At 36.5% G+C, this 24,880-nt stretch overlaps 1 protein-coding gene across 4 annotated transcripts; it reads right to left on the reverse strand.

The window, feature by feature from the left end:
- Positions 1 to 1,347: 1,347 nt before the first annotated feature.
- Positions 1,348 to 24,354, reverse strand: LOC129281353 (adhesion G protein-coupled receptor L1-like). Of its 4 annotated transcripts, none has more exons than XR_010296455.1 (26): positions 24,163 to 24,354; positions 23,520 to 23,645; positions 22,556 to 22,680; positions 21,984 to 22,158; positions 20,680 to 20,991; positions 20,092 to 20,148; positions 19,643 to 19,738; positions 19,095 to 19,198; positions 18,153 to 18,395; positions 17,188 to 17,395; positions 16,576 to 16,725; positions 15,754 to 15,820; positions 15,095 to 15,260; positions 14,345 to 14,394; positions 13,934 to 14,054; positions 11,641 to 11,750; positions 10,827 to 10,926; positions 10,135 to 10,297; positions 9,257 to 9,323; positions 8,263 to 8,323; positions 7,503 to 7,588; positions 6,895 to 7,021; positions 5,873 to 6,084; positions 4,649 to 4,901; positions 2,876 to 3,965; positions 1,348 to 2,338 (listed from the first exon to the last, which is right to left on the reverse strand). XR_010296455.1 is itself a non-coding variant. In XM_054917292.2 (25 exons), the coding sequence occupies exons 1-25, from the start codon at positions 24,227 to 24,229 to the stop codon at positions 3,867 to 3,869; spliced, it is 3,345 nt and encodes a 1,114-aa protein (XP_054773267.2). In that variant the 5' UTR covers positions 24,230 to 24,354; the 3' UTR covers positions 1,348 to 3,866. The 4 variants fall into 4 exon arrangements, 1 of the variants encoding a protein (XP_054773267.2); XR_010296453.1 differs by having other exon boundaries at positions 2,632 to 3,965; XR_010296454.1 differs by having other exon boundaries at positions 1,348 to 2,431; positions 2,517 to 3,965.
- Between the last annotated feature and the right edge of the window lie 526 nt (positions 24,355 to 24,880).

The raw sequence follows: 24,880 nt of genomic DNA on the forward strand, positions 1-24,880 counted from the left end.
GCATTCTTAACAATGGCAATTGAAAAAAACTTCGGTTTGGAATTCAATTTCTTATGTATTTTATTGTTTTATGAATTTCTTATGTATTTCTTTGTTTTTTCACCAGATTTATTGCACAATCTTTTTGAAGCATATATATGCAAAAATCAATTGCTTTCAGCTGTTTAAAGTAAAAATAATCATATCTTTATGAATAAGATGAGAAAACTCAATTTGCATTGACTTTGTACACAAAATCACGTTTTGGAACAATTTTTGGTCTGACATGCACTTACAAAATGTTGTGTAATTTCAGAACCGCGTACCCGGGCGTTGTAAATTTGGTCTTAAAAGATGCACGAGACTTAAAAGTATAACCTCTGCGAGTGACGCAGTCAAAAGATTTCGCGCGGCGGAATGATCGCAGTAAATGTTGAGGGGGGGTTGATTCAACCCCCCCCGGCCATTTTAGGGTTAAGGTTGTTTTTACAAGATTTTGTGCCCGCGGCAAATTTACTACGCAAAAGGAAATTAAATGCGATTCGTTCTACAGTTAATGGCATAACTATTACCCATTGATTTGGTTGTAAAAACCAGTGGCGGCCGCACAGAAGCGTTGTTAGCGTAACAGAACGCTAACAGTAGGGCCAGTCACATCTTTCACGTGCGACCACCGCCTAGACGCATTGTTTCACTAACAGAGCACTAACAGTAGGCCTACCGGTATCTATCAACTCACAGAAGCTTAGCCGAATTCCTAATAATCTAACAATAAAAGGCCTAGCAGAAGCTAGCAGTGGCGCTAATGTTAATACAAATCACTAACAGTGACAAAGGGCACCAATAGTGACGATGTTAGTGAATAATTTCTCCCTTAATTTAAAACTTGTCTCCCTTTCTTATACCAAGTAATTCAAAATAGACCTCGACCGAATTAAAGGGGTATTCCGGCCGGGCCCACACAACAATATATGAATAAATGGAGTAAAATTAGATGAGCAAATTGCTGAAAATTCATCAAAATCTAATAAAAAAAGTGTTTTGTTTGTCTCACTTTACTGTTAAAACCGTATTAATTTCTTCAGCCTGGATTACCCCTTTAAGAATGGGTATATAGCGGGGGATGTTGATTAGTGCCAAGATATGATCCTTTTCATCAAGATTTTTAAGATATGTCTTTTTTTAAGTGTTTGAAGACATTTTTAAGAATATACCGTACATTAGAAAGAAGAACAATAGCTGATGAAAATGTATCGCATGATAATCAGCATTGGCAAATACTCTATTATGAGCATGATGAGTGAAGTCTGTTAAGAGCATTTTCAAACAAAAGAAACTGATGAAAAGTGGGATTGCATTTTTTTTTTTGGGGGGGGGTACAGAATCTCCATCGTAATATCATGATAGGCTGATTTTCTTGATCTTTATAAAGCTTATTCGATATTTAACAAAATTAAATCAGTAAATATATATTTACTACTTGCTGCCATTTCATGTTCAAAATGTAAAAATAAGGAAACGTTTGTAGGCCTATTCCTTTACCCTTTCCTAGATAATATTTTAAACTTGTAGGATGTGCATATAATCATAACTAAATCTTACTTAAATCTAGATCACTACGCACAATAGATTTTGCCTAATAAACTAAAATCCCCTAACAACACTCGCGCCTAACGGCGCCCTAACAGTGCTTTTTGTGCAGTCATTCTACCCATGTTGTAAACAGCTAATTTGTTAACAGATTGTGAGCGTTGATCCAACATTAGCCATCTCGGCGATCGACATTACCGGTTGTAACAGGGTCCTTTGTTAGCGCAGTGTTAGCGCAATGTTACGCTAACAGCGTTTCTGTGCGGCCGATACTGGCTGGTTGCCTTGATCAAATAAAATAAAGTTTACCCTGCAAAATAATATTACCCTCTTGATTTGTGTAAATTGTGATTTGTGTTATATCTAGGTTCCTGCGGAAGCGCTTAAATGGTGCATAGTATGCGCTATAAAGAACTAGGTATATTTATCATCATTAGTTGCATACACATATACTGTAGACTCGTTTGAAATGTTTCTTTTACTTTCTATCTCAGTTATAACAATATTATTACACTGCATTGTATCAGTACAAAACTTTTTACAACATTTATTAAGTATTTTGGCAATTTGCAGCGATTCTACTCATCAAGTCATACACCAAACAAGGTATAAATAAGCTTATAAAAATTACATCATTATTTCTTTGCGCATCTACTGTATACTCTAGTATGAATATCTATGAGATGGTGATGTGGACTCTAATCAAAATACTGCTAGGTTGTCCACTAGGCCGTTGCCAGTTTGCTCCCATTTATTTCGGCTGTGGCGCCTAGTGTCGCCAAAAAATGTGCCTACAATGGCGTGCAGTGGCTCAAACTACCTCCCAACTGGCGCGTGGTGGCTCGTATATGGCGCCAAAAAACTGAATTTGGCGCGACGAAAATTTCTAAATGTTTGAAATTTTTGTTTAAGACACTTTCAAAATTTCATTTTTTTTTTCGTCGCACCAAATTCAACATTTGGCGCGTAATAACGTGCCAGTTGGGATGCAGTTTGAGTCACTTGTTACCACTAGTCACCTTATTGACGACACGAGGCGCCACAGCCGCTTTGCATTGGCGCGAACTGGGCAGCGCAAATTGGCGCCGCCTAGTGGACTCCTAGCATATGATTGGCCGTAAAGTAACACGTGACTAAATTATTCATGAAGAATGTAATATGAACAATAGTGTTTACCTGTCCTTCGTAGTTCTTTCTAGTCAACCATTGAAATTCTGGTGTGAATAACGATGCTGCTAGCGCTCATCCGTGCATAAAACATGGACCTCAATATCACGAGTCGGTATTTTTGCTTCAATTGCGTGGCATTTTCAAACGACAATGCTCCACGTCATCATTAATCACGGAATGGACAATGCTTATTATTTAGCATGTGTTTGAGGATCGATAAATGGTGGCTGTAACTTTAAACTGAATCCAAAACACCCGGTTTTGCAGTGTGTGTTTCAACATCTTTATCAGACCTCAAACACCCAGTTATGTTAGACCCAATCTTCCAACACCCTTGATGATGTGCATTTACAAGAATATACCCTTATGGTCAGTCATAGCATGGAGCTACTACGTCCATGGTCATAGCGATTCCATTTGGGGTGAAACGCGAATTGGTCATGTTCGGCGAATATACATGCAACCTCCACAGGAAATGGCATTCGTGAACTATGTTTTCGATCAGGGAAGGTATTTGAGTTTACCTATGATGACGTCTAATAGGGCCATGTACAGTGTAAACGCATACGCACATAACGTGTGAGTGTGATATATTCTTGCCTACCAAACTAAGATTACAGGAACCGTGTCTGACGGTAAAATTTCAAACAACCCATACAAATTTGGTTTACGGGCAGATCTAAATTTATGTTTCCAGCTTGAAGAATACCATTTTGTCCATGAACTGAACTTTTTAACAATATGTTTCAAGTGAGCCAAACATGCCAAATGTAAATTACACTTGTCGTCTTAGTTTCTGATCAAACCGTTAGGATTTATTAAGAAAGAATATTAAAAAAATCCTGACAAATCATGACTACAGTAATGCGTACAGCCATGTACAAATTGTATGACTCTTTATACAGACCTCAAAACGCGCATTTAGCACGTTTAGAGGGAACTCCATTCGCCATGTTCGAATGGTACTCCGTCGAGAATGTATATTAGAATTCGCTCAAAACATGTAGTAGGTCCATGCTAAAAATGACGAATTCCTGTTTCGCCTGAAACGGGAATTTCTTAGACTGGTTCCTAGTATGCTCGTTTGTATTTCGAAAGAATATTTCGCTGACCCCGACAGCTGATGCTCACACGGAAGTAACAAGACGATCCTCTTCATCTGCATTCGTATTGTCTGCCTCTGGGATCGGCGAAGGGGGATCTAATGCCCCTCTTACTTCGTCATCCTATAAGAAAAGAACATTAATAAATATTAATGTAAAGAATTCAAAATTACGAACGAGCAAATGCTTCCTGGGTGAGTATTATCAAAAGCATTTGCCTCTCTTTTCTTGTGTAGACAATGAAGTAACAATTATGAAGAAGACCTGGTTAAGACGTCTTGCCTGTCATTAACCTTTCTTAATGTTTTAAAATGTAAAAATTTACTCCTCAGATACAATGATATAATTTTTTACGAAAGCCAGGGCTTAGATTACTTATCTTTACATGAACATATCTTATCATTAAATGACAATGCTACAGCTAACAATATTGTTATATTGAAACGATATTTTACACATGAAAGAAATTAATTCATCAAATAAGTATTAACATATGAATAATAAAAAAATGATATGGATTAAAGTCAACACTAACAAGGTAGGCCTACTAACAGATGCCCCATAATAAGATTTTCACTGTCATCTACCGAGCAGTCTGTTAGGATTTCTTTTCAGACTAAATACATCAAACAAGACAGCTGGGTATTTATGTGTTGTTTTACATATTTTACATACTCCCGTCATTCTAATAATTTCAGAAGTTTTACCTAGTCTTGCACAAATAAAACGTTCGATGGAATCGAAACGGTTTTTACATTGGCTTCCGGAAGCTGTTGTATTGACCCTATAAACACGGGGCAACTTACTCGAAAGAAGCGTGACAGTACCTCACGCTTAGCGTCACTGTCCTTCCTTGCTAAATGCTGCTGTCGCCGAAGTGCCTGCACCGCAGTCGAACCCCATCGGGCAAAGGAAGGGCTGCGGTCACCATCGCCGCCACCGGTACCGACGCCAGGATTGGTGTCTGTGCTGCCGCCTTGCCAGCTGCCACCTCGTTCCCTCGGCTGAGACTGAAGTTCAAGTGATTCACGGGGCCGGTCCGAGGGTGGGTAAGGATTACTATTTCAGTTTGTAAAATGTAAGTGTGAAAGGTTATTCTGTGATATTTGTGCATAAGGTAAAAAAGGGTTTCATAATGACCAGTGATACCTCGGTCACATTTACTCCACGGCGGCCGTACGGTGAGTCGAAAACAGCCGTTTTATTAATTTTTATTCAAACCACCTATATAGCTGGTACAAAAATTGTTAAAACGGCTGTTTTCGACTCGCCGTACGGCCGCCGTAGAGTAAATGTATATATATATTATATAGGTATAAGGCAGCCACCTCAAACCCAACATGCTTAAGTCACCAGAAAGGATTTTTATTATTATTATTATTCTATCCCAAATAGTAATTTTGTTTTCATAATGTATTTTGACATGTGGATAAATCGCAGCTTAGTTGGCTTCATGAGAATTATCATGTACACGACATGACAATCTTGATCAGACTTAATCAGAAAGGAAATCAACAATTTCTGCATACAAATGGCTTTCCTTTGGTGATAAAAGAATCGAAACCAGAGTTGACAATCCCGTTAACTACTGTACGAACGGTCCATATGGAGTCTTACTTTGTTTGAAATAATAATGTTACAAATTTGTTTTTAATATTTTGCATTGCATTATCTTATACTTTTATCACTGGTGTATTGATGGGAGCTTCGGGAACGTGCGGAAACTACCCCCAAAAATAATAATTATGATAATGATAATAATTTATAATTTTAATAATAAAATATATAACATGTCATCATCAGTGTAATATGTCAAAATCTATCACAAAATATTGATTCACCATTTTAAAATCAGTTTGTCAGTCGATTCGCACCGCAATCTTTTTTTTTTTGTAGAAATTTTGCCCCACACCCCATGTTCCTTGTTGTGCACCCTCAACGTTTCTCTCACATTACGTCATTGATTTCCAATACGGTTATGGATGAAATAGACTGCGATTAATGAATCATTGTCCATAACCCTTATTTACCTTCCGTGTGAAGATGGACTATGGATGTGAGAGGGCGCCTGCGACCGTCTAGAACTTGTCCTTGGCGGTAAATATCTTCTGTAAACGCTGTACTTCGTAGATCTTTGAAGTCCATGTGGAGACACATTAAAGCCCATTGACGAGCGCCTCTCCGCTAATATCTCTGTGATCTCCCCATCGAGTGTACAGAAGAAGACGAAGAAGAAAGCCCCCTGAATAAAAGGAAATGGACGATTCGATCACATTTACTTCATAAATCTGGTACCTTTCTTTCTCAATTCTAAGGAAATGTAGAGATCCAGGAAAAAAAAGGATTGTTTAGAACACAGACGCTTTCTGGAACGTAGGAAATCTATTGTCCAGTCTTTCCTGACAATGCATTCTTGGTTGAAAATCGGTGAATCAAGATTACAGCCGTGTCGTCCGTGACTCTGGACGACATATTTTCCAATTCTTTGTCAGCTCAAGATTTTATGACGACCAGCTGTCCCCGTTCACCTATTTTCGACAAAGACCTCTCGGCTACTACACGAATATTAACGGGCATTAGCAATTTATTTACTATGTTGTAGAATCCGCCCCCGTTGCAACTGTCAAACCTCGTTAATATCTTAATAAGAAAAAAAGATAAGAGGATAAATGTCAGCGTGTGCATACGTTCCTGCCTTAGAGACACATTTTGAGGAAAATATACATGAAACTGCATTAACCAATAAAATTAAAATTTGTCACTCAATATGATAATCATGATCACAAGTATTTCCAGAAACTAAAATCTTCCCATCGTACTTAATCAATTGATAATGATTTTAAGGAGAATAGTCAGTTTGTCATCAAGAAATTTGGGATTATGACGTCGCTAATTCACAGAGCGCGCGCGCCAAAATGGCGTTGTGTCGTGCGTCGGGGGGGGGTTACTAACGGTTGCAGAGTCATTTGAATGGTGTCATGAAAGTTCGGTCCACGATGTAAAAAATTATATGCGTCAATACAAAGTCCATCACATATAATCCAAATCTTACCTGTAGTATAGCAAACATAGCGAAGAGGATCTGTGGTATGATACTGTACAAATCCACTGAGATTATTGCAAAAGCCCATGCTATGGCCATGAGAACAACTTGTATCCAACAGCCTTTGCAGTGATTACTGTTGAGAAGATATAGGGTTGGGAAAAAGTTTGAAAAGTTAAGGTTTTTAAATAGGGAATGTGTTAAGATAGTTAAGGGACAATAAAGGTTATTTTGCAGACCCCCAAAATCATCACGGCCAATTAAAAATGGTCGTATTACAGTTTTCTGTTCATCGCCTTACCAGTCTCTCTCATTCTTTCCTCTGTCCTTATTGTCATATCGATACCTTTTGACTATGCTTTGTGAAATAATCTGTCTTTTGCCCTCTGTAAAAGAATGTATATCCCCCCGCTCTCATTCTAGAGCTGAACTCGTCTATCGTCCTTATATCATCATGTAGTCTTCTTGTCTCCTATAGTAAGCACTTAATATTCAAATAGTTATTTCTACTTCCTTTGGTACACCAACCCCTCTCGCCATTTGGCTGTTCTTGGCCATCTTTTCGTGTGTTTTTTTCAACTCAATTTTATAGCCAATTTGTTAGAAGAAATATTTACCTGATTACTTTATTAGCTTCCTTGTCTTTTGAATACGAGCTCTCCATGATGTCTTTGCCCGTGTATACCAATACGAATACTGTGATCTGTGAAAATTGGTAACATGAAAGGTTTAAGGTTGATTAAAACAAAAGTTTATCACCCGTGTATGAAAAACACAGTATGTTCGCAGGGTGTCCACACTTCACAGTGTGTTCAGGTTGTGTACCATGCGAATATCTCATTCACACTGTTTAAATGCTAAAAAATAGATACATGTGAACATAATTTCCTATTATATACAAACATATTCAGTGTGAGGTTTACAAAGTGTTTTTAAATAGACTCAGTGATGGGATAAACAGTGTTAAAAATGATTATTTTAACAGTTTTGAAGTGATTTCATATTGTGAATACACAATGTTCTTTTCAACAGAGACAGAACATTGCTAACTTATATGTGAACACTATCATAAAGACGGTAATGTGTCCAAAATAATTTGATGTGATTCTGTGTATGATATATTCTTGGATGGACGAAGGATTCATTGAGATGAGGTATGACAACGACCTTTCCTCTCCAAATTTAAAGCAAATTTATCTCTAAATAATGATCGTTTAATTACAATTTACAAATGACGATTGCAAATACCATACTGATTATCAGAATTTAGTGTAACGTATATGTGATATTGCCACACTAAAAGTTTGATGTATTTACATACAATGGATGATGAATACAAGTAGATACATAAATATATAGCTTTGTCATTCAACTTACGGCCCAGAAGCCTCCTGCGGGTCCAGCAAAAAGCCATATATGATCAAAGTTGATAAAACATCTATAACGACAAGCAAACGAAAAACAGAAGAGTTTGTGATAGCAAAGCTAAACGCACAATAGGACGATAAACTTTTGAATATAATTGAAGGGAGAAAAAAAACATCAAAAGTTTAGAATTATACATAGCTCGCCAAACGTAGTCAACCTTACTCCACATAACATTTTGTAAATAAAACAGAATCGCGAGGAGAGATTCATAGAAAAAATGAAATGATATTCATAATTTTGATAGTTTATCCTCGGTAGTCTAATCCATTTTCAACTTAAATGGGCGTGGTGTTTTTTGATATTGTGATATTGGATACCATCATGAATAGACATAACGTATTTTTTGTCTGGTTGGTCCTTGGTGTGGACCTATTTTATGCCATCCAGTCGGTTCTACCTAGCATTTGAGTAAGAGACTCCATCAGGGCTACAAATTGTCGCCATTACTGTTTAAATATATTGCCCGATTTAACGATTGGCCTAATTGCATAAATGAGTAGTAGATATAAAGCACTAGAATAGAAATTGGATAATATTCACAAAACTGCAATACCCTGTATGTGGTATACTAGGGTCATGTTTAGACTAAAAACAACCACAAAACAACAGTTTGCCTATTTCAAGAAGAAAAAAAAGTAATGGCCTGATGTTGCTATAATTACACTCTACTTTTAAATATGATTTAAATTAAATCTTTTAAATATTCAAAATAAATCCAAAACTATTGTAAATGGTGACCAGCTGAAAATCTGATTAGTTCTTAATCCTAAGCATTTATTTTTAAATATAATCATATATTTAAAGGTTGATCCAATTCACGATCAAGATCTATTGAATTCTCGTGCACAGTTAATAACATGGACTCTAATGGAGGCAGCTGAAATGATAAAAATGACATGCTACTAAAAAAAACCGCGGAATTATGAAGAATCTTTGCACTTACACATCAGGAGAGAAGTATGTTTCCCACTTGCTTTGTACAAGAGAAAAGACTAAGACGGCGGGAACGACTGTAAAATAAAAATAAACTGTTTTAGTTCGTTATTTCTCAGTAATTTTATCGAGTCATTTTCACGTGATCGTAAGTTTATTGCAGACAAATCACTGTATTACCTGTGATATGCAAACTAACTGTGACAGAGGTGCTGATAGAATTATGCATTCACTGTGTGATTAGACTAGGTGAGTCAACATATAATGTCATGCTTCCGAACAATTAAAGCAAATACGAACCAGCAGCAGTGTATAGAAAAGCCTCAACGTCCTCAACTACTCAAATCTGGCCAGGTGCTTGACCCATAATGCTGCATTCTGAGCAGTGTAGTATAGTCTTGTTATAAAAGACCCATTTGAATGATATCCCGTAATCTATCCCTTTCACATGCCAATGGAAGTTACCAAGTAGCTATAAACAAGTAATTTTACCAACACACCATGACTTATCAGTTTTCTATACAAATGAAAATATAGGCTAATTTATTCTCTGTATCATTGATAGAGGAGGCGCGATAGCTCAGTCGGTAAAGCGGGGGTATCGGATTCCGGTGATCCCGGTGATTCCCACTTGGTGCGCTAGTGCACTTTGGTAAGGCATTAATCCACATTACCAGGTCCCTCGAAAAATACCTTAAGCCGTCGGTCCTCTGATTGCTTGCTTACAAACATGCATTCTTTCTTAGCAATCAGGTAAGAAAAAATCACCACCACCACCACCGTAGTTATCTCAAAAAATATATATTAAGACTATTTATATAACACGAAGACAATCAGAGACAACGCACAGTGCGGGTCGCTTCGCTCCCACTTTGACGAAATACTTACACCATCCGATGACGTAATAGCGCAACATTGGCCTTTGCTGTTGTGTGTCGGCGTGGATGGAGTTTGCTACTTCGATATAAAGATTAAAAGCCTCGTTGCATATCCAACAAAATGAAGTGGTGAAGAAGAAGTGTATCGAAATAGCAAATATCTTGCAAACCGTCTGTAAACAAACAAAAAATAAATGGAGAAAATATTCCATCATATTAGATGACATTGTTGATTTATTCTCGTAAGATTAAAGCTGTGGTTTATAGAAGTAGAAGTGCGTGGTAATATCGTAGGGTATATTTTTTTTATTGTCTTATGTCTGTTGCATATAAGTTTAAATGGATGTATATAAACAAAAAAGGTATAGGTCTATCAAGGTTACGAAATGAATGATATATGGCTGAAAAGTGCTATTCGTGAAATGGCTCTGTGGTATACTGTATATATATATATATATATATTACAGTATGTGGTTCCCCTGTATGGTACGGGAAACAATGCCTTTAAAAATGATTTCGTTACTGAAAAAAAGAAGGTTGTTACAAATAAATGCCAAGTGTTTTACTAAATCAAAGAATAACTAACCAAAGTGTAGAGAAAGGAACAAAGGTTATCTTCCATGCACTTAATCATGCTTGTTAGATAGATTACCACAAAAACATGGCGCTTGGGATGAAAAGGTGGCTGTTCAAAACACTTACAGCATTTTCTTGTCTCGTAATACCGATCATAAAAAGAAGATGAAGAACTATGAGTGAGCCTGCCAAGTTGCGATGTACCGCGACTGTGTCGGTTGTACACCTGCAAGAAAGGACAAGAATATCGCACCGTCTCAAAACTATCATCTGGCCACCGCAATGTAGGCTGTAAACTGTGCTGTGCCCCGTAGCTTAAAAGGTATTATTATGGTAACTTTGCCATCCAATAGTAACTATCATGGTAATGCTGATCACCAACCAATCAAAATCAAGGATTCCATACAAGTTACCGTTGGATGGCCATAATGGTAACTTTTATGTAACGGGGTCTTGATATGACTTTTTTTTAATATGAAAGCTACGTCTGGCTGTCCGCTTCATAAAGACTTAATATAGGTACTGAACCTGTTGCAATTACTTTGAAAACCATCATTGTGATTACATGTAGCTGCTGAGCCCCATTAGCATTTTAGCTGCCATAATAACTGTAGTTCTTTCTGAAACGGAACTCTGGTCTTTTTTAATTGCGGCTTGCGGATGCCACTCCCAAACAGTGCACATTATGCCACGTAAGTCGCGTATGCAATATTGAAGTTCATGAAGGTACATAATTATATGAATTTCATTTATAAATCATTCATACCTTGCTATGAAATTTAAAGTACCACTGTTGTAATTATGATGATTATTTGCAGTATCTCATTGCCATCATCTGTCAATCTGCAGAATTGATATTATTATCATTGCTGGTCATTCCTTTCGACATTACATTCTATATTTGGAATCATACCTCTATTCATCATGGTTAGTAACGAACCTGAGATAAAAGAATACTGAGAGCGAGATAATGAGCATGGTGATGAGAACCAGTATTCCAATGTACCCAGCAGCTGTCATCACAAAACGGGGTGGGTCTCCCGGGTCCCACTAAAATGACACAAAACAATTAATTCAAAATATTATGTAAAATTATTATGTTTTAATATTTAATTTTGTTGTAATAAATTATATGACAAGAAGAAGTCTATAAACAGCGTTCATTAATATTAAAGCCACTCTGGATGTTCTGTAAAAGGTTAAAATGTGTTAATCAAAGTAATAGTTTTCTATTATTACAGTCTTTCAAAAGCTTAGGGATCATTAAACTACTTTTCGTCGGTTCATTCTTGTTAGGAATTAGTTTTTCTTTATATTTTTTCTAGTTTATCACCCCTTCTGTATTTTTTTTGTCTTTCAAGTTTTCACAATGCTTTTGTTCTTTAAGCGTTTGGTTGGATCATAATATTATGATTATTGCTGTAACGACACGTAGTTCAATTATTAAAAAAATGTTTTTATATCTCAAGTAGATAGCAAGTTCATTTAACCACCTACCATCTTCCTCCCCCTGTCTATATCTCCATTTTTATCAGTATCTCTGATTCTCTACACTAATGAGCCATACGCCTGTTTGCTGTCACAGATAACACTTTATTTATTTCCAACTCTATTTGTATCTTCTGTAGATAGCAAACCTAAGTAACCACCCTCATCATATATATATATATATACATTATTAACAGTTATGTATTATGTATTATATATACATTATTAACAGTTGATTTCAAGATAGAGTGATTTGGGAGGCCATTGTCACCTCCTTTTATCGTAATTTATTTTCTTGATATATTATAAGCCTTTATCCTTTCTATTCTTGCATTTTCATGATTGTGGTGGCGTCATAATAAGTGATTGTTACGTAACAATGATATCCTCACGCGATAATTTTTACAGCCTGCGCCTCCAATATGCTTTTTTTATTATTATGATGATGGTGATGCTGTTTTGTGCGCGGTTCCATGATTACCACAATCATGAATGTTATTATTTCAGTTCTTGTCTCTGTGAGCTTTATTGTATCCCTGAGGAAGACGTATGTTTAACGTCGAAAATTTGGAATTCAAAATAAACTGTTGGAACAAAGTACAATGCATTACCACTTTGCCTCATTAATATATATATATATATATATATATATATATCAAACCTATTCCGTCTCATAAATCTGTTTTTCCCACAATCGTGAATATAAAGCCCAACATGTTTGTATGGATTGCCCAAATCGACAACTATATATATATATATATATATATATATATATATATATATATATATATATATATATATATATATATATATATGGAATGGCGGCTTGTCATTGTTCGAAACCCACCTTCACCCGACAAAGGAAATTATAATTGGTATAGTGTCGAAAATTTGTCTATCTGACGGTCAATCGGATCGGGGTCGCCCTAGCCACTAACCCGTCTCTGTGGTCTAGTGGTTAAGGCACCGGCGTTCAAAGCTGGGGGCCCGGGTTCGATTCCCGGCAGAGACATTTTTTCGGCATTACCAATTTTTCCAAAGGGTAGATAGCTCTGGGGAACCTTGATTTAAGCTACGCCTACCATTGTTCTCTTCATCCATTTCTTTACAATATTTAAATAAAAAGAGTTGCCAAAGCTGTTGTACATGTATAACTCTACACATTTGTATACGTTCCCCCTACGTGTACTGTATCAAAGCAATAGCTTTGATCCAGCTGAAGCATGGCGGCTTGTCATTGTTCGAAACCCACCTTCACCCGACAAAGGAAATTATAATTGGTATAGTGTCGAAAATTTGTCTATCTGACGGTCAATCGGATCGGGGTCGCCCTAGCCACTAACCCGTCTCTGTGGTCTAGTGGTTAAGGCACCGGCGTTCAAAGCTGGGGGCCCGGGTTCGATTCCCGGCAGAGACATTTTTTCGGCATTACCAATTTTTCCAAAGGGTAGATAGCTCTGGGGAACCTTGATTTAAGCTACGCCTACCATTGTTCTCTTCATCCATTTCTTTACAATATATATATATATATATATATATATATATATATATATCATTGCTCATTCTGAGGCATGGTGTATGAAGTTATTACGTTATCTACAGACTCATAAAGTAACCTTTTGAGAGTTCGTACTTTATTTCTGAATTCAAAATGCTGAACGAAAGCAATACCGTGTCTTGAAATGCGAAATATATTTATAACACGATTTGTTTTCTGAAAATAATCATAAATATGAACGACTTACGTTGATGTTATACATGTCTGTGGTGACTGCAAAAGTGCCGAGCTGGTCATAGAAGCACGTTGCGAATTCACCCTCGGATATATTTGTGAGCTCAGATAGGCGCCAACGCCAATTATTAGATCTTACCAAAAAAGGAATACAAAAAGACAATATAAACAACATAGGAATAGAAAAAAGTGTCTAAACAAAAAGAGACAAAACTTGAAAAACAATATTAAGCAGAAAGTTTATTCGATTATAATATGAATAATCAGTATTGATTCAGACCCTTAAAAGAAGCAGGAGAACAATACGTTATTGTTTTAATAATACAATTTAATGATAAGAAATAGCATTTTGCAGCATTAAGTTTTTAAAATCAAATGTGAGCACACTTAAAAAAAATGCAAAGGCACTTCGATCTATACTTACCCACCACTTATGTCGATCGCAACACATTCTGGATTTGAAATATTAAATGACTGAAACAAATAAAAATAAAGGGGGATTATAAAGTTAATCCAACATGTTTTAGGTTTGAAATGACTTAGCTCAGAATCAGTAAAGGAATACCAGATTTGTACAATGAATACCATAAGCATGATAAGTAGAAGCACAGTGTATACATGTATGTTTTCAATTGATTAAGGTTTTTTAATTTTCAATACAGGAGATGAAAGTACATACCACAGCTTAGCATTTATTTTATTTGTAAATGAAGAGTATGAAATATATATCTGCTTACCAAATACGTTTTCACCATTAGGTTGATTTAACAGGTATATTTTCGGGTAGACAATTTTGTAACGTAAAAAAGGGTAATTACAAAAAAAAGCCCCCCAAAAATATGAAAATATGACGTCATTACTTTTATAATGAATGATGCTCGATGTTTTGAATACCAGTTTGCCTGATTCAATATTGTTATGTCAGGCGACCTCCAAAAAGCTTCATTTAGATTTTTTAGATTTCATTTAGATTTAAGTACAAAAGATATTATCAGCACATGCTCAGATTGTATCTACAAACTGACTTCATTCGTATCGACCTCAGGTCGGAGTACCAGTCTGTATACGATCTTCATGAACTAAACATTTCAATCAGAATGAAATTACCAACTACATGTTAATTTTAAAGTATAGCAGAAAGTGATTTTCATAGAAACATGGAATAAATACATACATCGGTGAATTTGAAATTGACTTCGATGGGGTCGGTGAGATTAGCGAATGCATCATGGACGTCTATTTCCGCGAAGACACCCGTTGTTATGACAACCGAGTTAACGTTGTCATCCTTATGCCTGTGCTCTTTTTCCTTGTCACGGTAGTACTTGACAATAACTTGACTGCATAAAGTGAAACAACACACAAATTGACGATCTGTTGCATGATAACAGTTTCACAAATGAAAAAAACCCCAAGAATTTGATAAATCTTAAATTAACATTTTAAATATTTTCACAAAAATTAGATTATTTTGTTGGAATTTACTTATTTCGGAAGTTACATGAACGTGTCACAGTTGTGGCTACATGCGACCAGTCGGGTATCATATTTCAAGAAATATTGCAATCTGCCATCAACTATTAATGCTTTCTCCTGCAAAATTAAACGATGTGTCTGTTCACATAATTCAACCAGAGGCAGTGAAATGTAACCAGTACAAAAGCATATTTACGTTTGTTACTGACCAGTAATTTAGGTAACAATCTTTGTCTATAATTTGCAAAAAAAGCATATGACCAACATATTTTATCCCTGCGTCATCAAACTTGGCTTCCAATGGAATTCATTAGATGGTACTCAATTTTTTTTTGCATCCATGTTAATGTCACTTACTCAGGGTGATTTGGTAAATATCTTGCAATTTTCTCATATCGGACGTAAAAGACGGCCATTCTGGTTTCTGTTTGAAAACGGAACAGAAAAAAACAGAGATGATAATAAATTAATAATGATATCAGCCCATTGGCTTATTGATACATGGCGAATTAATGAGTATTTTTCCCTAAAGTGGATTTGAAAAAGAGAGTTTCCAATGGCAATTTAAAGAACGAAATCAACATTTTATGTTGCTTACAATAATCAATCATAAATTAGACTCGGTTTTTTTGTTCATTGATTTGTTTTGGCTCTTCTTAATTATCCCCAACCCATCATGCCTCTCCCCAATGGTAACATAATCGAATTTTGAAACATACAGAAACAAGGAGTCACTTAAAAGATTTGTATGATTACCTCATGCACCAAGTTCCATAATATGAGAAACTCCTCCTCCCCCTCTACCTTTCCAAGAATAACACGTTCTCAAGAATAGTTGATCGCATCTTTTCGCCTTTTTTCATTTCAATCATAAGCATACAAACGTAGAGATAAAAGGATTCATGTTTGAACCCGAAATGCAACATCAAACGTCCTTTTAGGGGTGCAATCTTGTGTCATATGTTGCAAAACGTGCCTGTTTGCCGATATGTTTGCGTTCAAAAGATGCAAACGTGCACCCCTCCTAAAGGGTACAATGCTGCATGCTCAAATGGTGCAAAATGAAGTAAGGTGCACCCACAAATTTGCAAAAAGCTTTTTGAGTGCACGTTGCCCCCCAAAAAAAGAAGTTCCAAGTATTGCTATTGATGGATTCATAATCTAAGTGTGTAAGCATACCTTGAAGATCAGTGTGCAAGTTATCAAAGAGTGTCTCTGGTATAAGAGCCCTCCCTTCCTCGGGGTTCATAGAAGACATACTACGCTTGGTGATATCAGGAAAAAAAGATCCCGCAAACTCGGAAGGCCGCACTGTTTCAACGTAAATGGCTGAAATATAATAATAAAACAATTATTGATATAAGTTGGAAATAGTAGGCCTAATATTAACGGTGATGATTATTGTGCTTATGGTGATGATGATGGTGATGTAGATGATGAAGGAAAATGTATTACTCCAAGCAAAGAAAAGAGAGAAGGATGTAATATAATACTGTCTTCTGAATATTATGTCAAAATCTATCACTGAAATTGGATATTTGTAAATTTTTGCTAGCTCGCTATTTTAAAATAGATTTTGCTCTATACCATGTATACGCCATATCTAGCCCCTTCAAAAGTTCTGGCTCATTACTGAACCCAAACAACATAGTGACATAAATAAACTGGTAACAAAGTTATGCTTTCGAAGAGAATGGGTACGCAAGAACACCCAGAACCCCACCCCCATACACATCTCCATTATACAGCCCTATATTTTGAAGAAACTGTCTGGAAAGTAGTAAAGCTCACCGATATTTTGCCGGTCGAAAGCCTTCTGTCCCTCTTCCTCATTGATGTCTCCTCGCTTAATGTGACGGAGAAAACTGCGAGCAAAGAGATTGACGAACTTCTCCATGACGTTTAAAAGTTCGACCGCTTGAGCCCCTCGAGGGAGTGTGGCGTTCCAGGCGACGTCGTTACGCTGGTCGATGATGTTGTCGACGGTGTCCGTTACCCACTGTGAAAGATTGAAACAAGACGCCGATCATTTTGAGCTTCGAAACAAAAAAGCTCTTTTTTTCTTTCAGGTATTCGCTATGGGATCATTTGCGTTTTTTTTCTATAGCGGCTTTCTTACACTAACCGTTATTTGTCTATGACGACGATTGCTAATGAAAAAGCCGCTTGCGTAAATCCAACGGGAAAGACGCGGCTCTGACTGTTAGAAAGGTGCCTTTATAAATTTACATGCTCCGTTACACAATCACAAATGTTTTATTAACATCTAAAACACATGTTATTCTCAACAAATGTAATTTCCCAAGCCTCCCAATTTTTCTAGTGACAACGTTTTGGGTATGCATATTGAAATGCTGTAATAGGTGTTCTTGCAGTTATGGTTCCGTCTCTTTTTTCACTGCATTCCTGACAGTGCCCATCCTTTCACTTTTTCCAAGAATATTTGAAGTATATATAGTTCTATAAAAAAACGATGATATAATGCTAGGACAGACATGTTTAATGAGGATTGAAATGTTATGAAAGCTGGTCGCCATGCTAGCTTTAAAGGAGTCATGCAATTTACATTTAGATCTAATTTGAGTTGTAAGATCAGATTGATTAACATTAACTTTGAATGTTAATCACTTGTTAATTAAACCGTGTTTTTAGAATATTATCTTTATAATATTGAGGGGGACATGGCTAATACAGGCTTAAAATGAAGGAAACAATCTCAAAGGACGCACTAAAAGGATAAACTTCATTTTAATCACCCTGACGAATTTGTTAGTCTCCTCAATCCATGGATAAGCCGGTCTCCTTGCATTTTTGTTGAACTTCAACATATTATCGGTCCATTTGTAACTAGAGAGCGCCCTCGCCTGAGCATCTACGATCAGTTGTAAACACGTGATGCTGGTCGATAGGTCAGACGGGTTTGTCTTCTTCGATGACGTCGAGTTGTAAAGGCGCTCCAGGTACGTGAGGATGTTGAGGTCTGAAATGTTGCTCTCAATCTGTAATGCAGAACAGTTTAATTATGTTAAATTTTCATGATTTTATCAGGGAAGAAGGCTACTTCATTTATGGCCAAGTACTAGTTTGATCTAAAGTCTACTGATTCAGTGCAAGGAACAGACAGTGTATGTCTTTATCATAAAATGCCAACCCTTTCTTGGAGAGCATCAGGTTGCACGTTGAACTCAATCAGTATTTCTTTGCTAAGAATATAATACGTTCTCCATTTAACAAATTCTGCTGCTTCTTACAATATCTATGAAATAAAGGCATCCCGGTGTGAAAGAAAAACTTACTTATAGAAGTCATTTGTTCTCAATTAAATGGTATGTCTATTACAGAGGTGACCGACTTTAACCCTCTCTTTGTTGAACTCATTTATTTCATTTCTTCTCCTTTGTCTTATTTTATCCACCTTTAATTTATCCACCTTTCATAGGGCGCGACTGCCCTGTTCCACGTGATACCACCTTGGTGTGCATGCAACTAATATTGATGATCACTGCATGTTTCTTAATTCATTTGTTTTTAATTAAACAGATCAATTAAACAATCGGAATACCTAAGTTCACACTTATCTAATTACAATCCCATTGTTTAATGAAAAGGTGTACATATCAAGATTAGCGCTTTAACACAGTGGCCTATCGAACAGTGATCCTTTGTGTGTATGTGTGTATGTGTGTTTGTGTACGAACCTCTTGTTTTAGATCCCGAAGGTCTGATGAAACACACGTCGAGAAGTTAGTCTCCATCCAAATACCAATGTTTTCTTCTTGCATACACATTCGATTTGCTTCTCCTTCAAACAATATATATAGGAGAGAAAGATCAAATGAGTATTCATCAGAAAACAAAGCTCATACGCCAGCATGATATCTAAAAGTATTTTGACAATTAAAATAAAACAATTTTCTAACTCCAAAATCATGGTAAAGTGAGTCTAAATTACGGAGAATGACAAAGTAGACCTACATGACTTGTGATCAGAGGTACATGTATACCAGAGGGATTTTTTCATCGCAGCACCGAATTAAGACAAATCAAATACACACAAACATGAAAAAATTATGGAAATAAGACATCTAAATGCATAATAACTTTAAAGTTTAACGACTTTCTCATTGTACATGCTCTTTTGAGGAAGCATTATATGAATATATTTTTCCTTTAGAAAATTCATTCAAACTTCCTGTTCGGAAGGACAATAACCTTTAAAACCATCTGTGGTAAAACTGGAACTCACCTGACGATATGCCAGGACATGGTCTTGTTGAGTTATGCCCTGTAGGAGTGCGAGGCCACAAGGTGTTCTTGGCATACTCTTGGTTGCACTGAGGACCTGTTGATACAAAAATATGAATTACATTGCATAAATATCTTGTCCGGGGCAAATAATGAGATGATCATTATCCAGCGGTCACTAGTATGTAGGGGAAAAAATGCCACCCTTACCATTCCTACCAAAGGTGACATTATAATTACATCTAAAATGCATTTTACTCAAAGTTATGAGCTAACGGATCTTGGAATAACATCAATCTACATTAACGAAAGTATTGGCCACTATAGGCAAGCCAGATTGTGTTTTCTATAGCAGCTAGTCATCAATCTCGTTTGACGTTTACCAAGTATTTTAAGTGAGATTGTTATTTTGCCCAGCACAATCATGACAACCAATATAGTTAAACGTACCATTCGTTTCACTGCAATGACTATCACAAGCTTCAGCTTTGTTGACCAGACATTCATCTGAAAGAATAAAAAAAACATCAAACGGGAAAATGTAGTCATTTTACAAGATGAATACACTTTTGATATCAGGCAAACAACATTCCCTGGACTATCATTATATCAATGCTAAAGGTTGTACAAGCTGATGTTATTTTTTTTTAATTCAAACTATGGTTGACGTAGATCATGAGTTGACAGAGTCATACTCCCATAAATCTGGTATAAATAAATTAATCCTCCAAAATAATTGCATTTTCTTTCGTTCTTCTATATTTTCACTAGGGCTGTGGTCACGCACATCCCCCAAACTATCATTTCAAAAGGACATGATATCATGGCTGATATGATTCATCTTTTACAACCAGAATCTATATCCGCCATTATCTAAACTTGTTGAATACCGGTAATTTACTTCACATAGCCAATGGCTCCATACATAATTTCATCTAAGATTGTATAATTAAATGATAATAATAACGAATGATGATAGTGTGTGCACAAATTATATATTTTGGGATAAAATATAGAGTTCAAGGAAGGATATTTTACCGAACACTCCAGAGGGCCACCGAAGTTTGGAGGTTCCCCTCGTGCCACTCCTGAAGTCCACCCATTCGGCTACGTTCCCACAGTAGGTGAATGTGCAATCATTGGCTATCGTCTGGATATACGTCACATTCAGTATCTCATTCCATAAGTGCACGTGACTCAGCTGGCCCAGGAAACCAAGGCTGTGATTGGTCAAATGATGTATCATGTGACCTATTGTCAGATCACCACCGGCTTTGAGGTGATCAGCGATGGGAAGTTGGTTGTTACCTCCCCTCCGGATGCCATTCTTGTAGAGGGTCCACGATCCATCTGGAAGTGGGTAAATAATATGATATTCTATTATTTTAATTATTCATGAAACTGCCCAATAGACACTGAAGGGCCATGGGCAGACAAAAATTCCTGGGGTCAAATCATTGTAAACTCTCAATAGCTCGCCTTCCCAAAGCCTTTTGCCGGAAAGTTCGACACCACAGGAACTGCCATTCGAAATTTATCTTGTGCCAAATATAATTATAGACAGAATAGAAGCAGTGCTGTCATTATGATTTATCACAGCAGCTACTATGAAATCATTTCTTGTACTTTCAATAGACCATAATTTATTGTTACAGCCCCATTTTCCCCTTGCCCGTGTCCCCACCCTTAAAATATCGCGTTGCTATAATCATGAGTTTGACTTCAAATCCAAGGATTTTATTTTTCTTTAACGATGAAACTGCACATATCTTGTAAACATTGTTGACCGGAATAAGCGATTTCCATAACTTGCCCTCAAAACTTAATACATTGTCTTAGGCAAATTTTCACCAAGAGACTATGAATATTTTGTGACCAAACGATGTTCTGTACTTCTGATACCTTTATCCCATGTGACTGTGTTGACTAGAATAAGTGATTTATATGGGCGTGTCCTGGATTCATTGCCTTAAGAGCTGGAAAAATGCATCAAGAACATGTTAAGACAATATATCACCAGTCTGTATATACACATTTTCTGTTTTTGTTTATGGTAACTCATGTAGGAACTCGACAGGGCAGCTTTTGCTGGTAAACGCCAAGCTGGTATATAACCAATTACCTAGAAAACATTTTACGTCTAGTTTTATCAGTTACAGTGGCTGGTCTCATAGACGACAGATATTACTCTCGGGGCTTTTTATCAAAGTGAAGACAATGGAAGAGTGGGGATTCGAACTCACAACCTTGCGATTATGAGTCAAATGATCTAACAACTAGACCACACGACCCATTTTGTGGCCAAACAATATTCTGTAGTTCTGCATGGATTGTTATCTTACCTCTATCCCAGGTGACTGCTACATGGACCCACCTGCCGACCTCAAGACCCCAGTTCCTTGCTCTCTGCGGCCTGTTCCCGCCAATACCGATGATGAAATCGTTGCCGATGTTGATGTGGAACTGATTCTCCATCCCGACGGAGTAAGCCATCAGAATGGGTTCATGCCTGGTAACCTGAATGCACGCAAATTGGGACCAAAGGGGAACACTTCTGATAAGCATATGTATCACTTACATCACAATTCTGTTTTATTGGATTTTGCTCTGATTTTTATGATTTTTACTGTCTTTTCCGTGATTCACTTATTTTCCGTATAGCGGACAAATGAATATGACAAATACGTTCGTTCTCATAAACCTGGTGGGTGTTTCACAAAGCTGTTTGTAAAGTTACGCACAACTTTACGCACGACTAGAACATGTTCTTAGGTCATAAATCAATTCTACAGGGAAATCACATAGCACAAGTAAGGATCACCAGTCAGTGCGTAAAGTCATTCGTATTTTACGTACAGCTTTATGAAACACCCACCTGTAGTTGGTCCATGTTCTAATACAGGAAAATACTTACATTTTGTTCTACATTGATCCAGGCAGTGACTGTGAATGCTTCAAAGAGAGGCATATTCTTGCCAAGGATGATGGCGTAACTCGAAAGATCCTGCCTGAAGTCCAGGCGTGAATCCACCGATTCAGCTTTTGGATCATTACAAGAGAAATAAATAAGAATTAATATTCATTCAAACAGAGATTACAGATAAGCATTATCAATGGCGGTATATCAGTTTTATCTCTATGTCAGCAAGTAAGGATGACACGAAAATAAATGGTTTTAAGGGGGTACCCAGATATTCAATATGAATCAATTAAATGTATTTCTTTAATGCAAAAAATATCTAAAACAATTTAGACATTTTTTCCGAAAGTATCCCCTAAAAATGAATAAAATAGTAAAGATGCAATAGTAGTTTTTGAGAGATGTTCAACATCTTTTAATGATATTTTATTACACAAAAATGCCTAAAAGAGAATTTGTACTGATATCTAAAAATTGTCAAAAAAAAAGTGCATGAAAAAGATATTTAAGAAATCTGGCGCGGCACAATGGTTGCCTGTCTCACGACCATCTGGGCAAAACGAATTTTTGGAGTATGTCTGTTCAAGATGTCTATTTCGAACAATAAATCGTGGATTTTCATATTTCGTATTTTCATATTACTTCACCAATTTCAATGACAATGTTATTATCATACTTGCTAGAAAATACAATAATCAACTAAGTTTTTGCGACACCTAGTTTACCTCTCTTTTTTAGATAGGGGCCTACCCCAAGATGAATTGATTTATCTCACTGTTGTTGTTTTTTCCATAATTCATACCATGTTATTGTAGATTAGCATTCATTCACAACTTGTTCGATGCAAACATAAATATAATAAAAAATATATATAGATTATATATATAGAATATATATAAGTGCAAAAATAACAACCTTCCAACATGCTTATACATAAGACAAACTACGTGATACTTACTCATGCAAATATTGCTATTCCACTCAAACCCGGTCCCACATTCGCACCAATACCCGGCTGGGGTGTCTGCGCAAGTCGGATACTTGTAAAATCCTGCATTGCATTGTAGCTTTCGTAAGGCCACAGCTGTTGAGAGATTGGAGAAATGATATGTTGAATGATATGCATAGACAATTTACATTCATATACATCAAAACGCATGTGGTTAATGATATTACGTTGGAAATGGGACGAATTTTCACGAGAATGAAGGGTGATTTAAAACATTGCAAGATTCATTTAGTATAGAGAGGTTTTTTTTATCACTACGTGAACTTTACTTAAATATATGAATCAAATAATTTGGTATTTAAGGGTAGAGAATTGGTAGTCAAAGTACTAGGCTGGCTTTTCCATTCATGAAAATTGTCATTGTTACTTGAAGTTCAGTATCACTGACATGATATTTTCACTTATCTGTTTCCGTAAAAAAGCGAGTAGTTGTCATGATTTTCCGTTTGACTCTGAAGGAAATATAGGAATTTCGAGCCACCTTCGTGACAACTTAATGACAATTCCCCCCCCCCCCTCCCACAACAAAGGCAGATACTTTCATACAGACATAACACATTGACAGCCATGGAAACAGTCAAGTATCACTTACCAAATGCTGAAGACTGATGAATAAAGGCAGATATTGAGGCCAGCAATAGAACAATCACTCTCCACATTTTCTCTTTTCACAGCTAAAACTATAGATTTGCCGCCTGTAGTAAACACACAATCGGTGACCTTTCCAAGAGGTTTTCCTGTTTGGTGTAACACAGCGGATGCTTCACTTGAAGGAAGGTTACCTGTGTAAGAAACAAGCCGAACTTTAACTGTAAAATTAGCTAATTAAAACCTTTAATTGGCGATAAGCTTCCTTTCAGTAATCTCTCTCTCCCTCTCTTCATATCTATCTCTCTCTGTATATTTTGTCCGTCTCCTCTTTTTGTATCTACCTAGCTGATTTTTTATATAAAACAGAGAAGAGTTGCAATTAAAATGATTTTCGAGGAAATTCAAGCAGTTGCAATCGTATTGGTATCGAACCTTTAATCTCGAGCTATCGATATATCAGCAACCATTCATCCCGTTGAAATGTAATAGTTCATAATTCAATCAATCCACCACTGCAACAAACTATTCTGGATACCAAAAGCAGTGGGAGATATAAACAGGAACAACTCTTGTATGGCTCGCGCCTTGTATACATTATATTATACATCTAATGTCATAAAACGAGTCCACATTACTGAGGTCGTTAGTACGAATTATCCACAATGACCAAATTAGAGCTCCAGCAGTACATACTGTTAAAGCTTTTTAGACGGTGTCGA

This window comes from Lytechinus pictus, chromosome 18 (genome assembly GCF_037042905.1).
Source record: "Lytechinus pictus isolate F3 Inbred chromosome 18, Lp3.0, whole genome shotgun sequence".
Taxonomy (NCBI): Eukaryota; Metazoa; Echinodermata; class Echinoidea; order Temnopleuroida; family Toxopneustidae; genus Lytechinus; species Lytechinus pictus.

Bases quoted from the DNA above. Each gene is read 5' to 3' on its own strand.
- LOC129281353 (XM_054917292.2), bottom strand. From the start codon at position 24,229: ATGTGGAGAGTGATTGTTCTATTGCTGGCCTCAATATCTGCCTTTATT. The intron at 22,159-22,555 runs GTAAGTATTTTC...GCGTGCATTCAG, and splicing joins GGATCAATGTAGAACAAAAT to GTTACCAGGCATGAACCCAT. The intron at 3,966-4,648 runs GTAAGTTGCCCC...CTTTTCTTATAG, and splicing joins TACTGTCACGCTTCTTTCGA to GATGACGAAGTAAGAGGGGC.